At 25.3% G+C, this 21,502-nt stretch overlaps 1 protein-coding gene across 1 annotated transcript; it reads left to right on the top strand.

Annotated features, from left to right (window-relative positions):
* The first annotated feature begins 1,382 nt into the window (after nt 1-1,382).
* LOC145834413 (uncharacterized) lies at nt 1,383-18,864 on the top strand. Its single transcript, XM_082941838.1, has 14 exons — nt 1,383-1,475; nt 2,466-2,584; nt 7,364-7,568; nt 10,347-10,554; nt 11,167-11,277; nt 12,532-12,849; nt 13,125-13,316; nt 13,557-13,698; nt 14,106-14,211; nt 14,372-14,544; nt 14,803-14,908; nt 16,377-16,474; nt 16,817-16,940; nt 18,107-18,864. The coding sequence occupies exons 1-14, from the start codon at nt 1,407-1,409 to the stop codon at nt 18,116-18,118; spliced, it is 1,983 nt and encodes a 660-aa protein (XP_082797964.1). The 5' UTR covers nt 1,383-1,406; the 3' UTR covers nt 18,119-18,864.
* The last annotated feature ends 2,638 nt before the right edge of the window (nt 18,865-21,502 follow it).

Here is a 21,502-nt window from a genome sequence, read left to right as displayed (position 1 = left end):
TTTTTATTTATTACTAATTGTTCTAAGCTTGAGTCCTTAAAGTTTCTGACAAAAGTATAGATTAAAAGACTGCAGATAGATTTTATAAAAAAATATTGCAAAAAGTATAAAATTTTATTTACTATAATTATAAACTTATAGTTGAAAAATTATCAAAGCAGCTTTTGAAAATATTTACTATTATTAAATAAACAGTTTTTAATTTACTCTACTGTTATAAATTGATGTAATATTATAAGTAGTTTTAGTTTAGGCTCTTGTACTATTGCAAAAAAGAAAAGACTTGATAAAATCTCTTATGAAAATAATCAGTCTTCTATTTTTTAGGTTATATTTTATAAAAACTAGACAAGCAAAGTTAGATTATATTATCTAAAAATCCAAACTATAGTATTTAATTGATCTTTTAGAAAAGTTTCCTAGTATTATTTTGGTGGACAAAACTTGTACAACATGTTCATAAAATTTTAGTAGTATATATATGTCATAATTTTAGTGTGAAAGCAGCCTTTAAAAAGCATGAACTTGCCCTAATTGAAAATAATTTTTTAGCTAATTTATTTCTAATTATAAAAAAACCATTAAAATATTGATGAGGTTTAGTAGAATTTATAAACTATTTAATTGTGAATGAAGATAATTTATCATTATAACTGTTGCTTAACAAAGTAGTAATAAGTTATAGAAGACCTAAGTGTTTATTATGATTAATATTAGTATATAAATATATAGTTTTTTTGCTGAAATATCTGATAAAACTTTTAACTATTTATAACAGTAGTGTACATTTAAATCAAAAAAAAACTTGAAAACTGGTTTACTTAGTTCTAATTTTATACAAACCACTTAGTTGAAGTTTTACTTATCATAATTTTCTTACAAATTAGAATTAGAAATAATAATTAGAATTAGAAAAAAAAAATTTTTCTAAGTTGGTAAAGAATTAAGTATCAGTGTATATGTGTTTGTAATACTGTTTGATATGTTTAGTTACAACTTTCAACAAAGTTCTATAAAATAGGATGTTTAAGGTTCAGTAAAAGATAAAAAACAGAATATTTAATCAGTACTTTAATACTAGATTACATGTTATAATATACTAATACAAACAACTAAAAAACCATTTAATTTTTTTTTTGACAAATTAAGTATGAAAAAAATATTGTGAAAGGTTTTTATTTATCTCAATTAACAATTTAAAAAAATTATAGTTTTTTAAGTTATCTCATATTAGTAAAGATTCAAATTCTAATTGATATTATAGTAAAATTTCAAGAATTTAAAAATATACTTTTTTAATGGTTTTTTACCATAATAACCATAAAAAAGTATATTTTGAACTGATATCAAAAATATAGTTATTTTTAAATTTTTTCAGATTATTTAGCAAGGTGAAATATATTAAAATGACTGTTGCACCACTGGATGACATTAGGCTAATTTTCAAGAAACTTCAGTCTGTCAAAACTAATAAGGTCAGTTTTTATTTAACTGAAGAATAACTTGGTGTTGAAGCTTAACAATTCTACATTAATAAGTAAATTATACAAAATGTTTTTATCTGCAGCAAGTAAAAAACTTTTTAGAATTTTCTTCACTTTAAAAATGACTAAATGTACCAAATACTAGATTGAACAAAAATAATTGTTTTTCTTTTTCTTTTACTTTATTTTCTTCTTAAATTTTTAGAAATGGACTTTTTTTTAATTATTTAGTTACAAGTTATGTTATTTTATGAAAAAAAAAATTAAAAATATATTATTTTTATATAATTTCTATTCAATGTCCTCAAGCTAGTGAAAGTAATATAAACATTTAGATTAAAGTATAGTGGTATTTTTAACTTTAAACAAAATTATATTTTTAGCAATATTTTCATTCTTTAATTAAATATTTTAATAAATTTTTTCAACTATATATCAAAACTAAGTTTTTTAACATTACTCCTTGTTTAATTAGTAAAGTTGTTTTAAAATAAAACTTGTATCACTGTACAGGATTAATACAAATGTAATATTAGATTGGAAATTTAAAAAAAAATCCGTAACTTTAATCTGTGTAGTTAAACCTACAGAACAAATGTTTTTAGACATTATTTTAATAATAATTTTTTTGTTTGTTTTACAATATATTATAAAAATTTATACATAAAGATTAACTGGTGAAATTAATAATTATAAAAAAACTTTACTGTTTTATTTAAAGAAATATAATTTGTACCATTAGGATAAAATAATTTAAATATATAACTACAAAACATAACTTTAAAACAAAAAATATAACTTAAACTAAAAACTTTAACTATAAAGAATCAGATAGCTTAAAACCTTTAATGTTTTAAAAATAAGTTTGTATTCTGATTACTTATATAATTTGTTTTACTTATCAAATGTTTTGCAAAATGTGTGTTTTTTTCGCTGTATTCTAGACTTTAACTTTAAATGAATATTTTAATTATATGACAGGTATGTTTTGACTGTGGTGCAAAGAACCCTACATGGGCATCAATACCATACGGAGTGTTTCTCTGTATTGACTGCTCAGGAGTTCACAGATCACTGGGTGTCCACCTCACTTTTATCAGGTATTTTTATTAAGGGCATAGGGGGTATTACATTTTACAATTTGATCTTGTTTTTCAGAGTTTAAACTAAGCTAAAAGATGTTTTTTTACAGATTAAAAAAATTCTAAATAATTTTTGAGATAAAGCAAGTCAAAGTAAGAGGCAACAACAGGTTCCTTATAGGAGGCACAAACTAAAACTGCAGAAAAAGACTGTTTCACTAAAAATCTATCTCCTCCTATGTTTTTTGAGATTAATGATTCAAAATTTCAGGAAAATCTTTAATATTTTTAGAAAATTCTATCTGAAAGAACTTTCAAAAAATTGCATGATAAAAATTTTATAAAAAAATGATTAAAAAGTAAACAATATTTTTATTGTTTTTTGTCATAAAATTTTATTTTTTAAATTTTATTCCATCAGAATTTTCTAAATATTGCAAGGAACATTTCCTAAAAGTTTTAGGTATTTTTCTCAAAAAACATAATAGTAGATAGAATTTTAGTGATTTCTAGTTATTTGCCATTTTAGTTTGAGTGTTCCTAAAGGAACCTAACATAGTCTCCAACTTTGACCTGCTATATCTCATAAATTATTTTGATTTTAAAAAATATGTAAAAAATATTTTGTAGCTCAATTAAAACCCTATAAAACAGATTAAATTGCAAAAAAGGTGGTTTAACCCCCCTATGCCCTTAAGTTTTATTAGGTATCTAACACAGAATTATACAAATCTAAACTATATTTTACTCATTAGACTTAAAAACTAATATCTAACCTCACAGTTAATAGCTTATAAGATGAGAAACTTTTAATGTTTAAAAAATAGAGTTTGAACGGTTTACACTTTATATTAGAAAAATTAAAAGCCTTATTTACAATAAATTCTTGATTTTTACTTAAATAAAAAATTTCAGCACATTCTTGTTTTATGTGTTTTTATACAATAGTTCAGTCATTATAAAACATGTAAAAACAAACTACACTACAATAGGCTACATAAATTTATATATAGTTCATTACATACTCCTTTAAACAAAATATCTTCAAATAGCTAAAATTTACAAATAGATTTCAAATGAGTTTGAAATACAACAAAGCCATAGGGGAGGGGGTATTTCATATTTTTCAAATATTAAACTTTTTTTGTAGAGCAGGGTTTCTCAAAGTGGGCGATTTTAGTAATTTGGGGGGCGATAATTAGTAAGGGGGCGAAAGGGTGGGCGATAACTAGTAAGGGGGCGAAAAGGGGGCGATTTTAAAATTTTGGGCTGTCATAAGATTTTTACTTTTTTTCTTGCTATTTTACTAATTTTAGCTTGCTATTAATTATTTGACCCTGAGGTGAAACTTAAACAAAAACGTTTCTTTTATTTATGTAACAAATAGAAAAAAAAATTAAGTGCTTATGACTCCTACTTTCAAGTAAATATTTCCTTATTTAACAATTACATAGATCATAGACGATTGGAATCCCTCTCATTATTTTATAACCTGACATATATGTTATTTGGGATCATAAATGGTTTGTAAAAATCTATGATCTAAATCTATGTTATTTATTATTAACTATCACCACATATTTCCAGTTTTTTTTTTTGAAAAGTCACTAAGTTAGACTAAGAAATAAAACTATACAGAGTTGCCAATTTACCTAGAAACCTGGAAAATTCTAAAATTTGACAATTTAGGCAAAAAAAAACTTGGAAAAAATCTGGAATTTTTAACAATTTTAACATATTAAGTAGTAAAATTTAGATTTGACACAAAAAAGCTATTATATAGATAAAAACATGGATCCCTTCGAGGCAGATACTTTTGAAGTAAACGACTTACAGGAAACCTTCTCAGACTTACAAACTGACGTTGAACTTAAAGTAATTTCTTCCAAAGAACGATATGAAAGCTTTTGGACTCAACAAAAACTAAGGCAAAAGTATCAAATCATTTGAGAGGAATTTAGACTGTTGTTTATAGCTTTTCCTTCTAGCTATGTTGTTGAGAAAGCTTTCAGTTCAGTTATCAGCATCTTGAGAAAAAGATCTAATCTAGATATTTATAAAAGAGGTGACTTAAGGTTCTATTTTAGTGATTAAGAATCAGATTAGAAAATCTTGCAAGCAGTCATGAACCTTATCCTTCACATTATATTAAACTTCAGTAGCAGACATTATTTTATGAAAGTTTTTTAATTTTATTTGATCTTTTGAAATATTTCTTATTTAGCCCGGTTTGTATTGTATTTAAGTAGTCTTTTTAAAATAACAACTTTGTTAAGCTATTTATTCTACAACAGGTTTGCATAATGCCTAATAAATATTAATTATGGTAGACTTCCTCTTGACTTCGTCTTTTTTACCCTTAAAAAAGGGCAAATTTATATTTTCTTAAATTTAACTTCAGTAAAGTCTATTACTAACTAAATATCTATAAAAAAATATATATAATATTTAACAGCTTGTATAGATCTCTTTTTTTAATGAAAGTTTGTTTTATATTTTAGTAGATTTCATGTTTAACCTTAACATTATTGCATATAACATATTTAAATTTGTCATTTTGTAAAAAAAAAAATGGTAATAATTTTTTGAGTTTGCACTTTTTGATTTTTTTCAATGTGTAAACTCAAGTGGAAGTCTACTATATTTATTAAATGGCTTTCGTTTAAAGTTGTTAATAGTTTTATTTTGACCTTGTTAATTTTGTAGTTTATATTCGTCGTTTTACATTATACTAAAAGTTTTTATAGCATAGTGATTAAAATATTTGTTTGAAAGACCTTTATTTGACAGGTTTTTCTTATTAATAGAACAATAAAAATTATTAAAAAGAATTTTTTGGTTTTAAAAGAGTATAAGTTTGAGGTCTCTATTTGAAATGACTTCTACGTTTTCATTTAAAAGTTTCTTAAACTCTATTTTATTTTATAACTTTATTTATTATTGTTAAAAAATTTATTATTATATAAGGAATTTTAAACTATTAATACAACTGTTTTTTGTTTTATCTTAATTCAACATATATTAGCAATTAGAACATGCTTAGTTTATTTTAACACTTCAACACTAGCTTTTAGTTTTTCACTATTTTCCTCTGTTAAATTATTAGAGGCTAATAGGTAGAAAAAATAATTTAAACAGAATTAAATAAGCCATCAAAAAGACTGCTACAGTTACAAAACAAAATTTTAACCTAGTTAAAAGTTTTTTTTATTTATTACTTTCTGTTCACAGAATTAACTGTAAAACATTGGATTTTTTTTTTGAATTTAAATAAAGAAAAAAAATTGTTAGAATTAAGGTTTAGTTCCCTAAAGATTATTCCAAGTCAAGTACTATTTCATGGTGTTGTACTACGAAACAAATAGTTTAAAAAGTTTAAAATTAAATTTTTAACTTTACAACTAACTTGCTTACAATATATCTTAGCATTAAAATTAATAAATTTACTGCATTAACTGAAGCTGTTGATGAAACTACTTTTCATGTGAGATAATCAAACTTCCTCAAACTGGATCAGAAATTATTTTTTAATTTTTGTTTTATTATGTGTAAAATAAACTGTACATTATTTTATAGTTTTTTAATCTCTTGCATAGTTATTTTAAAATATGCCTATTTATAAAATAATTTAAGTATTTTGTGCGGCTTAAATAAGTTACTTAGTATTAACTTCTAAATGTCTGAAATTTGTTATATTATTATAATGTCAGGTTTCAGTTAAAATTTCAGATGGGTAACGTACAGCTCAGATCCAGTCGCAGATCCATTTGAATTTCGACCCGCTAAGAAAATTGAAAACTACTTGTGCAAAATAAATAAAATTTAGTGTTTTGATACTTAACATTTTGAAATACGCTTTCATTTCGTTTTCAGTTCACAATAGTATTTTCCAAATCACAATAATACATAATTCATTTGTATGATTTAAATACAATAATATTACAATTTCGCTCGAGTTTTTTAATTTTCTTGTTTGTTATTTTTTTAAATCATGCAGTCCGCAATTACCTTTTTTTAACGAGTTGAAACTAGAAAAGATATTTTAGTAAATATGAGTTGCTGACTACAAAAGTTGTCCACCACTGACCTAAAAGTTTCATTAGTTTCAAAAGAGTTCATATTTAAACAAGATTGATTACAGATTACACAAGGCTTTTTAATAATTACGTATTTTAATACACTTTACTGGGCTTCTAAGAAAATAACTGTAAATTGTTTTCTCAAGCCCTGTAAACTACTTTGAACACAAAAGTGCGTGCATAAGAAGTACCAGACTAAATTACATTTCAAACACAACTTTTTTTAGCTCAAAAGTTTGTACTCAAAAGAAAAACTACTTTGTAAAATCGTTGGGGGCGATTTTTTTTCAAATTACTGAAAAGAGGGCGATTTAGTAAATAAGTTTGGGAAACCCTGTTGTAGAGTTTTTATTTTGCTACAAATTGCAACATGCTGCTTATGGGAGGCACAAACTAAAGAAACAAAAAAAAAATTAACAAATAATCTATCTCTCCTAAATTTTTTGAGATAACTATCTCAGTTTTTTTCCGAAATGCTTCTTGAGATATTTAGAAAATTATGACACAACAAATTTTTAAAAAGTTTGAAAATAAAAGTTATATGACTAAAAAACGATAAAAAAAACTCATTAGACATCAGAAGTGGACTTAGATATATTTTTATACACAAAATGATATCACAAATTAACATTTATCTTTATTACTGGTCTTACTTATACTTGTATTATACCATTATGCAACAATATACACTAAAATTATAATATTTTATCATCAACAGATCAGTCCAACTGGATCAGAAGTGGACATGGGAGCAGCTGAGGTCGATGCAGGTGGGCGGCAACATGAAAGCAACCTCGTACTTCAGGAGTAACGGCTGCACCACCAAGGACAGCAAGCAGAAGTACAGCAGTAACGTGGCAGCCAGGTACAAAGCGATTGTGGGGAGGAACGCAGAAGATGCAATGAAGAAGTATGGCACTAGTGTGAGTAGTAGTTGTTTTTGATTAAAAAAGCTGATATTATTTCGTAAATGGCTACTAGTGTTTGTTTTGATGTTTGAGTTGGCAAGTTTAATAAACATTTTTGAAAAAATACTAGGTCATAGTTTCTTTTGTATTACGGTTTTTAAATTACAGCACTAATTTTAACTTTATTTTCTGTTTTGACATTTAAATTGTTAAAGTCAAAAAATTATTTAGTTTAAAACCAATGTAAACTTTCGTCTTTATAATTGAGCAAAATAACTTGTATAGTTGGTATAAATTAAAGCTATTTTTTGTTTGTAATCTTATTTTCAATTTGCTGCAATTTTGTGAGTTAACGCTTGTTATTTAATTTGGGTAAATTTAAGATAATTCATAGTACTTGTAAGTGTTTATATTTGTTAAGTATTTTACGTATTAAATGTATAAAATACTGATATAGTTTAGTATTAATATTTGAGTTATGATATTTAATACTAGTGTGAGTTAACGTTTGTAGTTTGATTTAGGTAAAATTTAACTTGAATCATAGTACCTTGACTGTTTGAATATTTTGCGGATTATGTATATATATATAAATAACTTATTGGAAAACTAAAATTTTCAAAAATACTGGTACATATGTTTCATAAGTACCAGTATTTTTGAAAATTTTAGTTTTCCAATAAGTTATATAAAAGCCCTTCAAGTGGGCTCAGTAGAAGGTGTTCAAGTTTGAATAATAACCTTATTTTATATATATATATTTATATATATATTTAATTTATTTATATATATATATAAAGTAAACAACATTTTGATTAATGTTAAAGTTCCAGGGTTGCCACTCGGTCAGGAAAAGTCAGGAAATCAGGAAAAGTCAGGAAAAATCTAAAAAAGTTACAAAAGTCAGGGAAAAAGGGGGGGTATTGAAAAAAAGTCAGGAAAAGTAAGGAAATTTGATAATATTTAAAAAAAAAGTTAGATTTTGTCAGTTTTAATTTACAAAATTTCTTGTTTTCCATACCCTTCAAATGGTAAAAATTAATTAAAAGTTATTTAAAGTCAGAAAAAAATTGCAAAATTTTCCTATAAATTTACAAAAATAATTAATTGTATTTCCAATGCCTTCATCTTGTATGAATTAGTAAAATATCCGTTACAAAACTGCAAAAATTTTCTATTAACATATTGAACAAGTACCCTACTTGAACAAGCAGATTTTGTAAGCTTTTTAGTATTGATGATCTGTAGCAAGGACACTTCCATAGATAAACTGATATATACACAAAAGTTTATCTAGCATAATTTTAGAATCAAAGTGTTTTTTGTTTAAGTAAATAATTGAGTTCTTTATAACTAAGCAGTTAGTTTAGTATTTTATGTAACAAGTTAATGTGTATACTTTACCTCTTTATAATTTTTTCAAAGTTGTTTAAATTTATAAAATAAATTGTCTACAAAATGTTGGTGTCTAATTTATTTAGGGTTCGGAATTGAAACATTTATATTTACTTGAAGCTGGTTTACTGATTTCATATTAAACTTCAAAATATAAAACTCTATTATAGTTAAATTATGATTCATTTTTAAAGAATTTTTTTCTGGTTTTAGTATCAAAACTTTTTATTTATTGATAAGTGTCCTTTTTTGTTTGAGGTATCAACTTAAAGAATAATACCACCTACACAATTAATATATAAAATGTGAATACAGTACATTCTACATATATAAGCTAGTTTTAATTGCTTTTAAGCTAACTTAATTATGTATTTTTATTTCCTTGTATGTACATAATAACGTTTGGCTTTATTTGACGAAAACATATTTTTATTACATAACATTAAAATTTTAACTTTATTTGACAATAATATCTGAAAAACTGTTTTAATTTTTTTAAATACATAAAGAATAGTTTAAACCAAATATTTTTAGTTCTTTTGAAAATTTTACATTTCCTCAAAACCTTACCTTTGAAGTGATACTATTTTTCCATTTTTTATGTCGCTTTAATATAATAATCATCTACTTATCTTTTCACTAAAATTCTATCTCCTTTTTCATTTTTTAGCTAGAGACCTTAAATTTTCAGGAAACATTCCTTTTAGAATTCAAACGAAGATTAATGTTGTGTTTTAAAATATTTAAAAAAATTAGAAAAGACAAACAAAAAAAGTTTTTTTTTATAAAATTTTAATTTTTAAGACAAAAAAATCCTACAGTGAATTCATACAAATATTAGTAATGGACTTACTGTCAAAATTTGAAGAAAATTGGATATTGTTAAAGTTTTTATTAATTATCAATATCGTTCTCCACCTCGTTAAAAAAAATCATAACATGTTTGTATACAAGCTCATGTTGATATCAAAGGCTGCCTTATTCTACAAAGGTTCATTAATTATTAAAAAAAAAATTTTAACTTATTGGAAATAACAATACAACAGTTTAATAATTTTTGTATCTCATTTTTGTGTAATGTATTTTTGCAGTTTCAAACTTGATTAGAATATTTATAATTTTCGTTGTGACCTAATTGGGGTTAAAATGTTCCTTTTGTAAAAATCTGGCTAGTTTCAAAAATTAAACAAAAATGGTGTTTTGTTATTTCTGTTTACTGTATCTCAGGCAACTCACCAACTCATTTGTATTAGTTTTTAATAATCCATTTAACTCCAAAGTAGCAGATTAGAAAAATTTTAAAATAGGTTGTAATGTCTTAGCATTAATATCGATATGTTTTTATTATGGTTAACTTATAAACAAAATGTCTAATACTTTGTTTGATAATTAATTCAGGTTATCCACCTACCATCGCAAGACGAACCAATGACGAAACCTCAAGCCAAGAAACAGGAAGATTTTTTCAGCGACCTGATAATGACTGACAGCATGAAACTGGGAGCCAGCAAACCGATAACTGCCAATAATAAAACCAGGAGCGTCAACAGAATCACCACTAACCTGTCAAGGAACAACAACAAGACTCAAGCACCTAGAACAGTTGGTTGGTAGTTTTATTATTAGATTTCCTTTGTTTGAATCTATGTATTCAAAAATAAATTTAAGTTTTTGTTAAAGTTCACTGGGATATATAATAAGAAGAAATTATACAGTATCCTTCTTTCATTAGACTGATATATGTTTCTGTGTGTTAAACGAGTCAAGACACTTCAGCTGAGCTATGAAAATATAAAAATCAAAGTACTTCCTTTATTTTCATAGCTCAGCTGAAGTGTGTTGACTCGTTTAACACACAGAAACATATATCAGTGTAATGAAAGAAGGATACTGAGTAGTTTGCTATTATTATTTATTTAAATTATATATTTTGGTTTAAATAAAAAGTGGAATTAGTTCCAAACAACTTGTATAGTTTTAAAGTTTTCAAATCCTTACTAAGTTAACTAATCTAAAACCTCGTTATCTGAAAATATTCCAACAATATAAAAGCCATACTAAGTTCAGTTTAAATGGTTTCTTTAATTTGTTTTATATCACTGCATGTAAGACTAAAAAATTTAAGGTTATTAAACTAAGAAGTATGATTGTGGTAAAAAATATGTCGAATGTTAGATTTAAACAAAAGTAATATAAAATTATTTCAATTTTTTCACAGCTTCCAAAGGACCCAGCGTGAATCTTGCGTTGGACTCTTGGAACACGAAAGCACAAGAAAAAGTTGCGCCGAAAGTAAATGAAACGAAAAAAGATAAAAATACAGTAGCCGGTTGGTTTTAATTGGTTTTTTGTTTTGTTTTATTAGATATCTTTTGTTTAAATTTCTATATTTTGGATTCAAATGAAAAATTGGATCAATCAACAATAACTTTTATCGTATTATAATTTTTTCAGCTATTTTAAATCTTCATTTTAAAACTGCATTATCTGAAAAATAATGTTAATAGAAAAATAATTATAAAGTTTAATTTAAATTGTTTCTTTAATTTGCAATATACTACTTGTAGAACCAAACAAATACTATTAGCAGGGTTCGTGCGCGTCAGGCTAAATCAGGCTAAGTCAGTCTAAATCAGTTTTTTTGAAAAAAGTTGAAAAACGTCAGGCTAAATCAGTTTTTTATTTAAAAAATTGAGAATCTCAGTTTTTCTCAGTTCAAATGCTTGAAAATTTTTGATAAAAAAAAATTGAGAAATCTCTTTAAGATCAAATTGAGATGTGAATTTGTTTCTAAATAAAGATTTAGTTTTTAAAGCCAAAATCAGACAGTATTTGTAAAAATAAATGCTTAAAACCTTTTGTTGAATCTCTAAAATTTTTTAAGAATCTTCGTTATTTTGTTTTGAGTACCTTGTATACGTCATAATTATAAAAATTCATGAAAAAAATACAGTTCAGCAACTTAGCTGTTTGTTTGAATTTTAATACTTATCTTAATAATACACGACAATGCACGTCGTTTTATTATAAATCTTCTGGTTGTAATGTTTTTATAGGGCTTGATTAAATTGAACAATTGTGTTTAATATTATGTGTTAAAATTTTACACTAGTATTAGATTAGATATAACACTTATTTTAAAACTTATCACTGAAATCGTTATATAAGGGGCATAAGGGGTGGGGAGTCAATCACCTTTTTCACAACTTAGTTTTATTTTATTGAGTTGTAACTAAGCTATGAGTTGCTTTTAGCATATTTTTAAAGCTCAAAATATTTTTGAGTTAAAGCTGGTTGAAGTCGGAGACTACAATAGTACTAATCAAGACCCCCCAATACCTAAAATGACTTCTAAAGAGGATTTTCCTTACTTTGAAAAAATGTCAGGCTAAATCGGTCTCAGTCAGGCTAAATGAAAAAAATTTCGCGCACGAACCCTGTATTAGGGTAATAAACTTTTAAAGGCATGATTGTGATAATAAATTTCGCAATTTTGGATTTTAGTATAAACAATCTTTGGGATATGTTAGGATCTTAGATTTAAACATAAATAATCTATTTTTATTTCAATTTTTTCACACAGCTCCCAGAGGGCCCAGCGTAAATCTTGCGTTGGACTCTTGGAGCACCAAAACACAAGAAAAAGCTGCGCCGAAAGTAGTTGAGCATAAGAACGGTGTCAGCAAGAAGAATGTGGAGAAAGGAGATTTCTTCAGCGACTTTGATGACAAAAACGAAGAAAAAGTTGCGAAAGAAATTGAAAAAGCTGAAGTCGATGCACCAGTGGTGGAAGTGAAAGTGGAAGATAAAACAGAAGGTGAAGAAAAATCACCAACTGTAGAAAAAGTTGTTGAAAACCCGAATAAAGAAGAAATTAGTGAAAACTGGACAAATGTAGAAAGTAAGATTTTTACTATCTGAGTGTTTGAATTTTTAAGGTTAATAGTTACACTCTTTAATTCTGTGAAAAACTTAACTTAAGACATAGCAGGTTATGAATAACAGTTTTATAGAAACACAGATATATAGATTAATTTAATTATTTAAGTTTGCTGTTTAGAACTTTTTCAAACCTGTTAAAAAAAATTAATTATTTTTTAAAGTTGTCTTAACAAATGTTTTACTTATATCTTAAAAAAAAATAATTTACTGTAACTGTGACATCACAATTTACAGAATCGGAAGTGGAAGGTGATTGGCCAACGTTCGACGACGATGACGTCACAAAACGCGATGATGATGTCAAAAAGACACAGGAAGCCGTGGAAAAAGTTCAACCGAAAGTGATCCTGGGTGCCACTTTAACTTCAGGGAATTCCCCAAAACCGAAACCGGCTACTGGGATGTTTGCCAAGAAAAAGAAGAAAGGTAATTTCCGCAGAAAGAAGAAATGTGCTTTTTAATCTAACTTCTAGAAAAATAATTTACGAAAATTATTTAAGAACCAAGTTGATACCACATTGTGCAAAATTTACAAGTCTTAATATTTTAGATTGTTTTTTGTTTAATTTTTTTTAAAAACCCAGTCAAAGCAACTCAAATTAGCTAATGTTTTAAAATTCATATCAGTTGTGAAATTTTGCTTAAATATGTAATGAAAACTTACAGCGGGTTTCGGAAAGAAAGGAGGATCAAAACTGGGATCGAAGCGAGTCGTCGTTGATGATTTTGACGAATTGGAAAAGAAGGCTGCAAGCATGAAAATACAACCAACAGTTAAACAAAATATTGTCACCACTACCAGTGTCAAGTTTGTTCAAATTTGTATTTATTCAGTTTAAGCTGGGTTACAAAATTGATCAATAAAATTAAATGACTAATGTCCTACTTCAGTGTTTAAAAAAACTTTTAAAAACATCTCGCCCCCTTTAAATAATATACCGAAAATATCTAGTGTAAAGTTAAAATCTCCTGTAAATTGTGCCTTCAAAACTTTTTTGCTGTACAATATAAACCCATAGTATTTAATTTAATTGGCCCCTTTGCTAGTCATGGCCACCCTTTGCATCTTATCGCCCCGTGACTTGTTAAAATAACCCATAAGGAGTGTTATATGAACCACTTTGGGAATCCCTGAAATAAAGTTTTGTAATTTGTTGTCGACAGTTTATCTATTGAATTTCAACATACTAAAATCTATACTAATCTTTACACCAGGTCTACAGGCTTAAAGGAAGATAGAAACGACCGACTTGGAATGGCTTCAGTAGGAAATAAAAGAGCATTGTTTTCGCACGGAATTAGTATGCAAACTATTAGTCAGGTGTGTTACATTTGTTTGTGTTTATATACAGGAGAAACTCACGACAAAAAAGTAATAATGATTAAATATAAATAAATACATTATCAAACATCTCACAGGAAAAGCCCATGATTTAAGACTGTAAAGAAAAATAATTATAATTAATAATAAATACACACAGGAGGAACCCACCAAACACAACAGTAGGTCGTACGTTTCGTCAGACGACGAAATTACAAAGGACGACAATTCTCCGTACATGAGCAGCATCTCCCGCAACGACAAATCTACTGCCGAAGACAAAAACGACATCGTCGAAATACAGACTCACAAAGTGTCGGGTGGCATGTTCAGGTTTGATTAATTTTTTATTTAAAAGTTTACTTGATATGTTGAATCATTGAGATCTTTTTTAACTTTTCAACTTTTTTTCCATATCTGCCCATAATCTTTATAAAACAAGAAAAACTTTTGTAAATTAGATAATACATTATTTACAAATACACCATTTAAATTTTTGAAACATGCACAAACGTGTTAATAAATATGTAAAACAGTAAATAGTTAGTTATTATTTCAATGACGTTAATTAAACTTTGTTTTGCATAACAGGAAAGAATTACCAAAAAGCCAACCGGCTAAGAAGAAAGTTGATTCTAACATGAAGGGAATATCTAGCGCTGATATGTTTGGAAGTAAGGAGAAAAATGATTACGAGGTATTTGTTTGATTGTTTATAAAAGAAACTTGTTAACAAATATATAAGAAAATAAGTTTTATATAATATTTTATTAAGAAAATTAAAAAAAAAATTATAAGGTTTTTGTTGATTTTAACATAAAGTTATTAATAAAAGTGTATGCAGGGTTCGTGCGCGTCAGGCTAAATCAGGCTAAATCAGTTTTTATTTTTAAAAATTTGAGAATCTCAGTTTTTGTCAGTTCAAATGCATGAAATTTTTTTATTTAAGATCAAATGTAGATGTGAATTTATTTCTAAATAAAGATTTAGTTATTAAAGACAAAATCAGTCAGTATTTGTAAAAATAAGTGCTTAAAACCTTATGTTGAATCTCTAAAATAATTTTAAGAATCTTCATTATTTTGTTTTTAGTAGATTAGTATAAGTTTTTGAGAGATTTGTTTAATTACATTTTGTTTTTCTTTTCAAACTTATTCACATTTCTGTTTTAATAAAAGCTTCTGGTCCAGTCATGTAACTTATAGTTGACGAATTCAAGTACTAATTGACACGAACCCTGTATATGGGTGATAAGTGGTGGATGTAATTAAGTCCCAAAGTTTAATAAAGATAACAATTCTTTGAAGCAGAAATTATAATGACCCGTTAAAAATATTCAAGTTGCTGGGTAAGCGATTGATAGATGTTGAAAAATAATTCATTTTAATTTATATTTTCTTTAAAAGTAGTTTTGTGAATACTTTTATTGCGTTGATTTGCTAATTAAGACCCCCCAATACCCAAACTGCCTTCTGAAGGTGATTTTTTCTACTTTGAAAAAATGTCAGGCTAAATAGGTCTCTGTCAGGCTAAATGAAAAGGAATTTTGCGCACGAACCCTGTGTATGTGAGATAATAAAGGTATTTATAGATGAAGTTACGAAAAATATGATTATGAGGTATATGTTAGATTTATACATAAATTTATTAACAATTGCGTATGTAAGATACTATTTAGTTAAGGAAGTTAGGGAGTAGAAATAAATATGAGGTATTTGTTTTTTATATATATAAATTTATTAACGAATATAAATGTAAGATAATAAATAGTTTTAAAGTTAAGGAAGTCAGGGAATAGAAATTATTATGCGGCTTCATTACATTTTGTTGATTATTGTAATAAGTAAAAAATGGGTTTGATTAACTATTGCTATGAAAGTAGTAAAACTAGCTTTTATAACTAGTCAACGTTTTTATAGTAATCTTATCTTAAAAAAATATTAGAGTAAGTTTGTTTAAAAGTTTAAGTTTTACTTTTTTTTGAAAAACGAAGCAGCTCACAGTAAATACAAACCAGTTAAATAAGATTTTCAAATTTAGTCTTATTAAATTACAGTCAAAACAAATTTTTCCAGTAAATGTATAGTCAGCAACTATTTCTTATTAAATAATATTAGTTAACATTTAGCAAATACTTGTTAATTTATGTAAAAACTGATTAACAGTCGGCCACAAGACGAGCGAAATTCGAAGGTCAAGCTTCAATAAGCAGCAGTTCGTATTTCAATAACGGACAAGAAGATAATCAGAATAATGGCAAAAAGTTTGTTTATATTAATGTTTAAACTATATGTATGTAACTTGTGATTTTAAAAGCTTTATAAAACAAAATTTTTGAACACAATGTCTACCAACAATCTCAGTGTTTCTTCTAAATAAATATATACAAGTTTAATAAGTTAGATGTGAAATTAAAATTGGTTTTCATCATAAATTAGTATTCAATTACTTCATACTTTTTACTGATTATGCATTCTAAATATACTAAAACCTTTTTATTGTCGACAACAACTTAGTTTTTTGAGAAAAGCCAAACATAATAGTAACGACTATCGTTTAAAAAATTTATAAAAAAGAAAATTTCAAACAACCCTCGTACTAACAGCTACCTGACGAATTTATCGAGTTACAGCTCGATGGTGCCTCAAGTGGACGATTTGAAGGACCAGGTGAGAGACGTGGCTTCGAAACTCTCCAACATGGCCAACAGTGTGTACTCGAAAATACCCGTGAGTTTTGACATATAAAATATGTATTTGTATTTAATTATTTGTTTTATTTGAAATGATATGAAAATAAAATAATAAATTTCGAGTATAGCAAATAGCATGTACTCGAAAATACCGGAGTGTTTTAAAATGTTCTTAATTATTTGTAATAAATCTTATAGTTAGTTTTGTTTTTAAAAAAGTTCTTCGTTAAAGTAATAAAAAATTCAAAGACTCTTGTGTATGCAAAATCTATACCCAATTAAATGTTTACCAGTTTAAAAAAATAAACTAATTACTCACTTAAGTTTTAATTTTTTCGCATTATAAATACTAAATCAGTTTATGTTAATGGATTGTCAGTGAATTAAAAAAAAAAAAAATTCATCAAGAATTGGCAAGTTCCAAAAAAAAATGAGTGAGTATAGAAACAACATTTTTGAAATATAGATTTTCGAGTTTATATTCTATTAAAACGGTTTAACTAACACAACAAATATTGTACCACTTGTGTGTAAAGAGTAAGGAAAGTTTGAGAAAATTGTTAAATGACCAACAAAATGAAGATTGTTTAGAGACAGAACTTGGGTATACATGGTATTGGTAAATAATGTTCAAATATTTTAAAACTATTTTGATAAATTTAAGTTAACAGTTTGTTAATGAAATCACGTAAGTTTTTGTAGTTTAGCTTTAACATTATGTCAGCTGTGGAAATAAGTTACAAATATATAAACCTCGGGAAAAACTTATTTAATTTTTATTTATTATTAATTTTTTGAAGTTCGGAATAACAGTTTTTGAATATACAATATCATATTTTTTTAACTCAAATAAAACACTAGTTGATTAAATATATATATATATAGAACTAAAATACACAAAATAAACTTTTGCTTGGGACAGCTGTTTCTGCGTTTAATACGCGTCTTCAGCCAAGTTTTATTGAATGAAAAACAAACTTGTAAGTACAGCAATAAAATTATACAAAATTAGGTATTACGTAATAATGGAATAGATAGTAAATTTTGACGAATATTTTTAAACATCTGTAAAACTTTTGATATAAAAAAGTTTTTGACTAAAAACATATATATATATTCTTATAGAAGCACTAGCTTCAAGTATAGTTAGATTTTTTTTTGAATTTTTTTTATGTTTTGTATTAACTATATTAACATTTTTAGATGAACCGATGATGGAATTCGAAAATTGTTCGAAGTTACTAAGAAAGTAGTGTTTTTTATACATAACTCATAAAATATTTGATTTTTATAAATGATTTTAGGTAAAGTTTAGATTTACGAACCAAATTAAAACTTATAAAATACGTAATAAAGAATAAATAAAAATCTGTTTTTCATACTGAAGTAATTAATATTTTTTTATTTTTTGCTGTTATTGTTTTTTAAGTTACAAATTAAATTATTAAGGCGATATTTTAATTTGTGTAAATATATAGTAAAAAAAATGTATAAAGCTTATAAGATTCCAAGAAAATGGTGTTTTTTTGTGCATTCTTTTATTTAAAACTGAGATAACTTTTGTGTAAATGATTTTAGGTGAAAATTTATTTATTTTTTAAGCAAATAAACTAGTTACTTGTAAAACTTAGACTCTTTAGTTTTTCTTTTGTTAAGTAGCCGGCTAAAGATTTTATTTTCATAAAATATTTTCAAACCAAAAAGGTGCAATAAAATTTATAAGTTTGACAACTTAAAAAGAAATTTATAAATTGGTGAAAAAGTTAAATTTTTTCTAGTGTTGTGTTTAGTATTGTCTCAAAATTGTTTTTTTTTAATATTTATTTATTTTTTTCTATATAAAGAAAAAAACTTTATAGATACTTTTCAGCTTTTTCTTTGCTTTTTTAATCAATAATAATAAAATTTTTGCTTTTTTAACAAAATTATTAGTATTAAAGAAGGTATGCGGAAAAATAGTTTCTGCTATAATGACTTTTACTGCTGAAATTTCTTTGATTTTTAAGATAACTTTTTGTTTCTCAATAAAACAGCTACTCCTATTATGTTTAAGCATAAGCTTTTAAGATTTATTTTTCAACTACTACATAAAGACTTTTTTAATATCTGTACGTATTTTACAATAACATGCGTTTAAAAATTGTCTGTAATTTATGTGTATTGTATCAAGCCTTACTGTAAATATGTATAGTTTTTATTAACTCATTATTAAATAACTGTTCAACTTAAAAAAATTAGAGCAATTAAAAACTTAGCTCTAGTTTTTAAGAGGTTATACATGTGTAAAATAAAATACGTTTTGGTTTAAATCAATAAACTTGTACAGTATTTACATTCAGAGAGTAATTAAACAAGTTTATTAATTCCTTTTAAGAAATATGCTTATAGTATTTTTCAAGAAAGTTATTCTAACTTGAATTTAGTTAATAATTGGAGTTTAAACAATAAAAAGAAAACTTTTTAATGATAAGAGATACGAATAAAATACAGAATTATATGTATTCAAAAGATAGCAAATATAAATGATCACCTTAAGTTATCTTCAAGGTTTTATCAGTATTATTCAAAGCTAACAGAATTTTTTAATTCTTTTTATTGATAGTTAGTGCAATATTCTTTTAATATTATTATTTTAGTACAATTACAAGAATGCTTATTAAAGTTAATTTAACAAGCTGCTTCATGGCTAATTTTATTTAGAAATTTAATTAATAATAACTAGCTAAAAGTTGTTATTATTCTGGTTTTTGTTTTAATCTTACTAGATAAAGTTTTATTCCAGTAAATATGTACACATTTTTTTTTAAATTAAGTTGCTAAAATTTCTACCAGCTCACGATAAAATACCAAGTGTTTGATATAAAAAAAATTGAATTTTGCTGAAATAGACTTAATGAGTACTAATAATTGTTACAGTGATTCAAATAGTTTTTCAGCTTGATAAAGGTATCTAACTTTCATAAACGCCCAAGTAAATTTAATAGGTTTCCCTTAAAATGCCAGAGATTTTATTTTTTGTCTGTTAACAGCTACTTTATATTTTTTTTTGGTTTGAATAACTTATTAAAATAACTAGAAAGTTATGTTATTTAGTGCACATCTATCAACAATTCGAATCAAAACGTGATAAAATCAATATTTTTTTTACAAATATTTTCGAACGTTAGTTTATTTATTAAGAATAAAGTTAAATCAAAAGTTATTTATGAAAGGTATTTTAAAGTGAACCGGCTTAAACTGTTTAAGTTTACTGATATGCCTTGTAAAGATATAGTAACAAAAACTAATGTAAAGGAAAATGTTGAACATATAAAGCTTGTAATGCATAATTTGATACTGGTATTATTTTTTTCTACATTGCAGTTATCTAAATTAGAATTAACATATGTTCTTAGTTAAGATTGCGATTTTTTTTTAATATCCTGTATTACTTGAATAATTTTAGACCAGCTAAGCTTTACCAGTATATTTTACACATTTAGGACTTTAATCCACGTAGCTTAGATAAAAGTTGTAGTAGTAAAATAAAGTTAAGTTCTTATTTTCAACTCTTGTGGAAACATACATATTTTAAGATTTGTTAATTTTTCATTAGTAGTGTAAGATACCCAAATTATGTTTTTACATAGTTCTTTAAAGTTATGAATTAAAAGTTGTACAAAAGTTAATCATGATTTTTTAAAGTTTTTATATATTTAAAATCAAGTTTTTTTTTTTAATACATAATAAAAATAAATAAACGTACAACGTATAAAATGATTTCAATAAAGTAATCTTTGTTTTATTAATCATGTTTTACACAGCCCAAAAATGCGTATTTAACTGTAATAACCTACCTAAAAAGTATTAGTCTTCAATAAATACTTCAAATCAAACACATTGTTAATGGCTAGAAAATTAGTATTCAAAATAAAAGCTATTGAAGTTTAGTAAAAACCAATTAAGAAATTACTTAAAAAACAATTTATGTCATTTCGTTAAGCAACAATTAACTTTTTTTCGAATTAAAGCAGTTATAAATTTAATTTGATTAAACAAATGGTCCTAAAACTTAAGAATGCTACACTAATATTTTTATTCAAACTTAATTAAGTAAAAGAAACCAAAGCATTCACAAAAGTAAATTTACAAATGCTTAATTAATTTTAACTGTACCGAAGAGTTATTTTAAGAATATGCATTTATAATTTTTATAGTTTTAATTTTAATTGGCTTTCCTAAGAAAATATATTACATCAACCAAATGTAAATAACTTATAAGGTTTACTAGTTTTTGAACTTGTAGTCTTCTGCTTGAGTTCGCACTAAACTAACAAAACTAAAAAATGCAAATTTAAAAGAATCAAGTCTAAGTCTTTAAAATCGGAACCTATGCATGCAATCTGATACATTTTTAATGCACATTATTTTTTTTGTCTTTTTTTAAAAGTCTTTTTTTTTCTTACCTATTTTTCATCTAATTGTGAATAATCACTTAAGCATTTTAATTTTTTATAAGAAAAAACTCAAAACAAAAAATGAATAGTCTTAAACATATGAATCTTAGCTAATCTTATAAGCTATCCTAAAATATATATTTTAACTGAACTGTTTTTTATT

This window comes from Thalia democratica, chromosome 4 (genome assembly GCF_965202585.1).
Source record: "Thalia democratica chromosome 4, ktThaDemo2.hap1.1, whole genome shotgun sequence".
Lineage (NCBI taxonomy): Eukaryota > Metazoa > Chordata > Thaliacea > Salpida > Salpidae > Thalia > Thalia democratica.
Note: the sequence above shows the minus strand (reverse complement) of the source record. Positions and strands in the feature narration are given on the sequence as shown.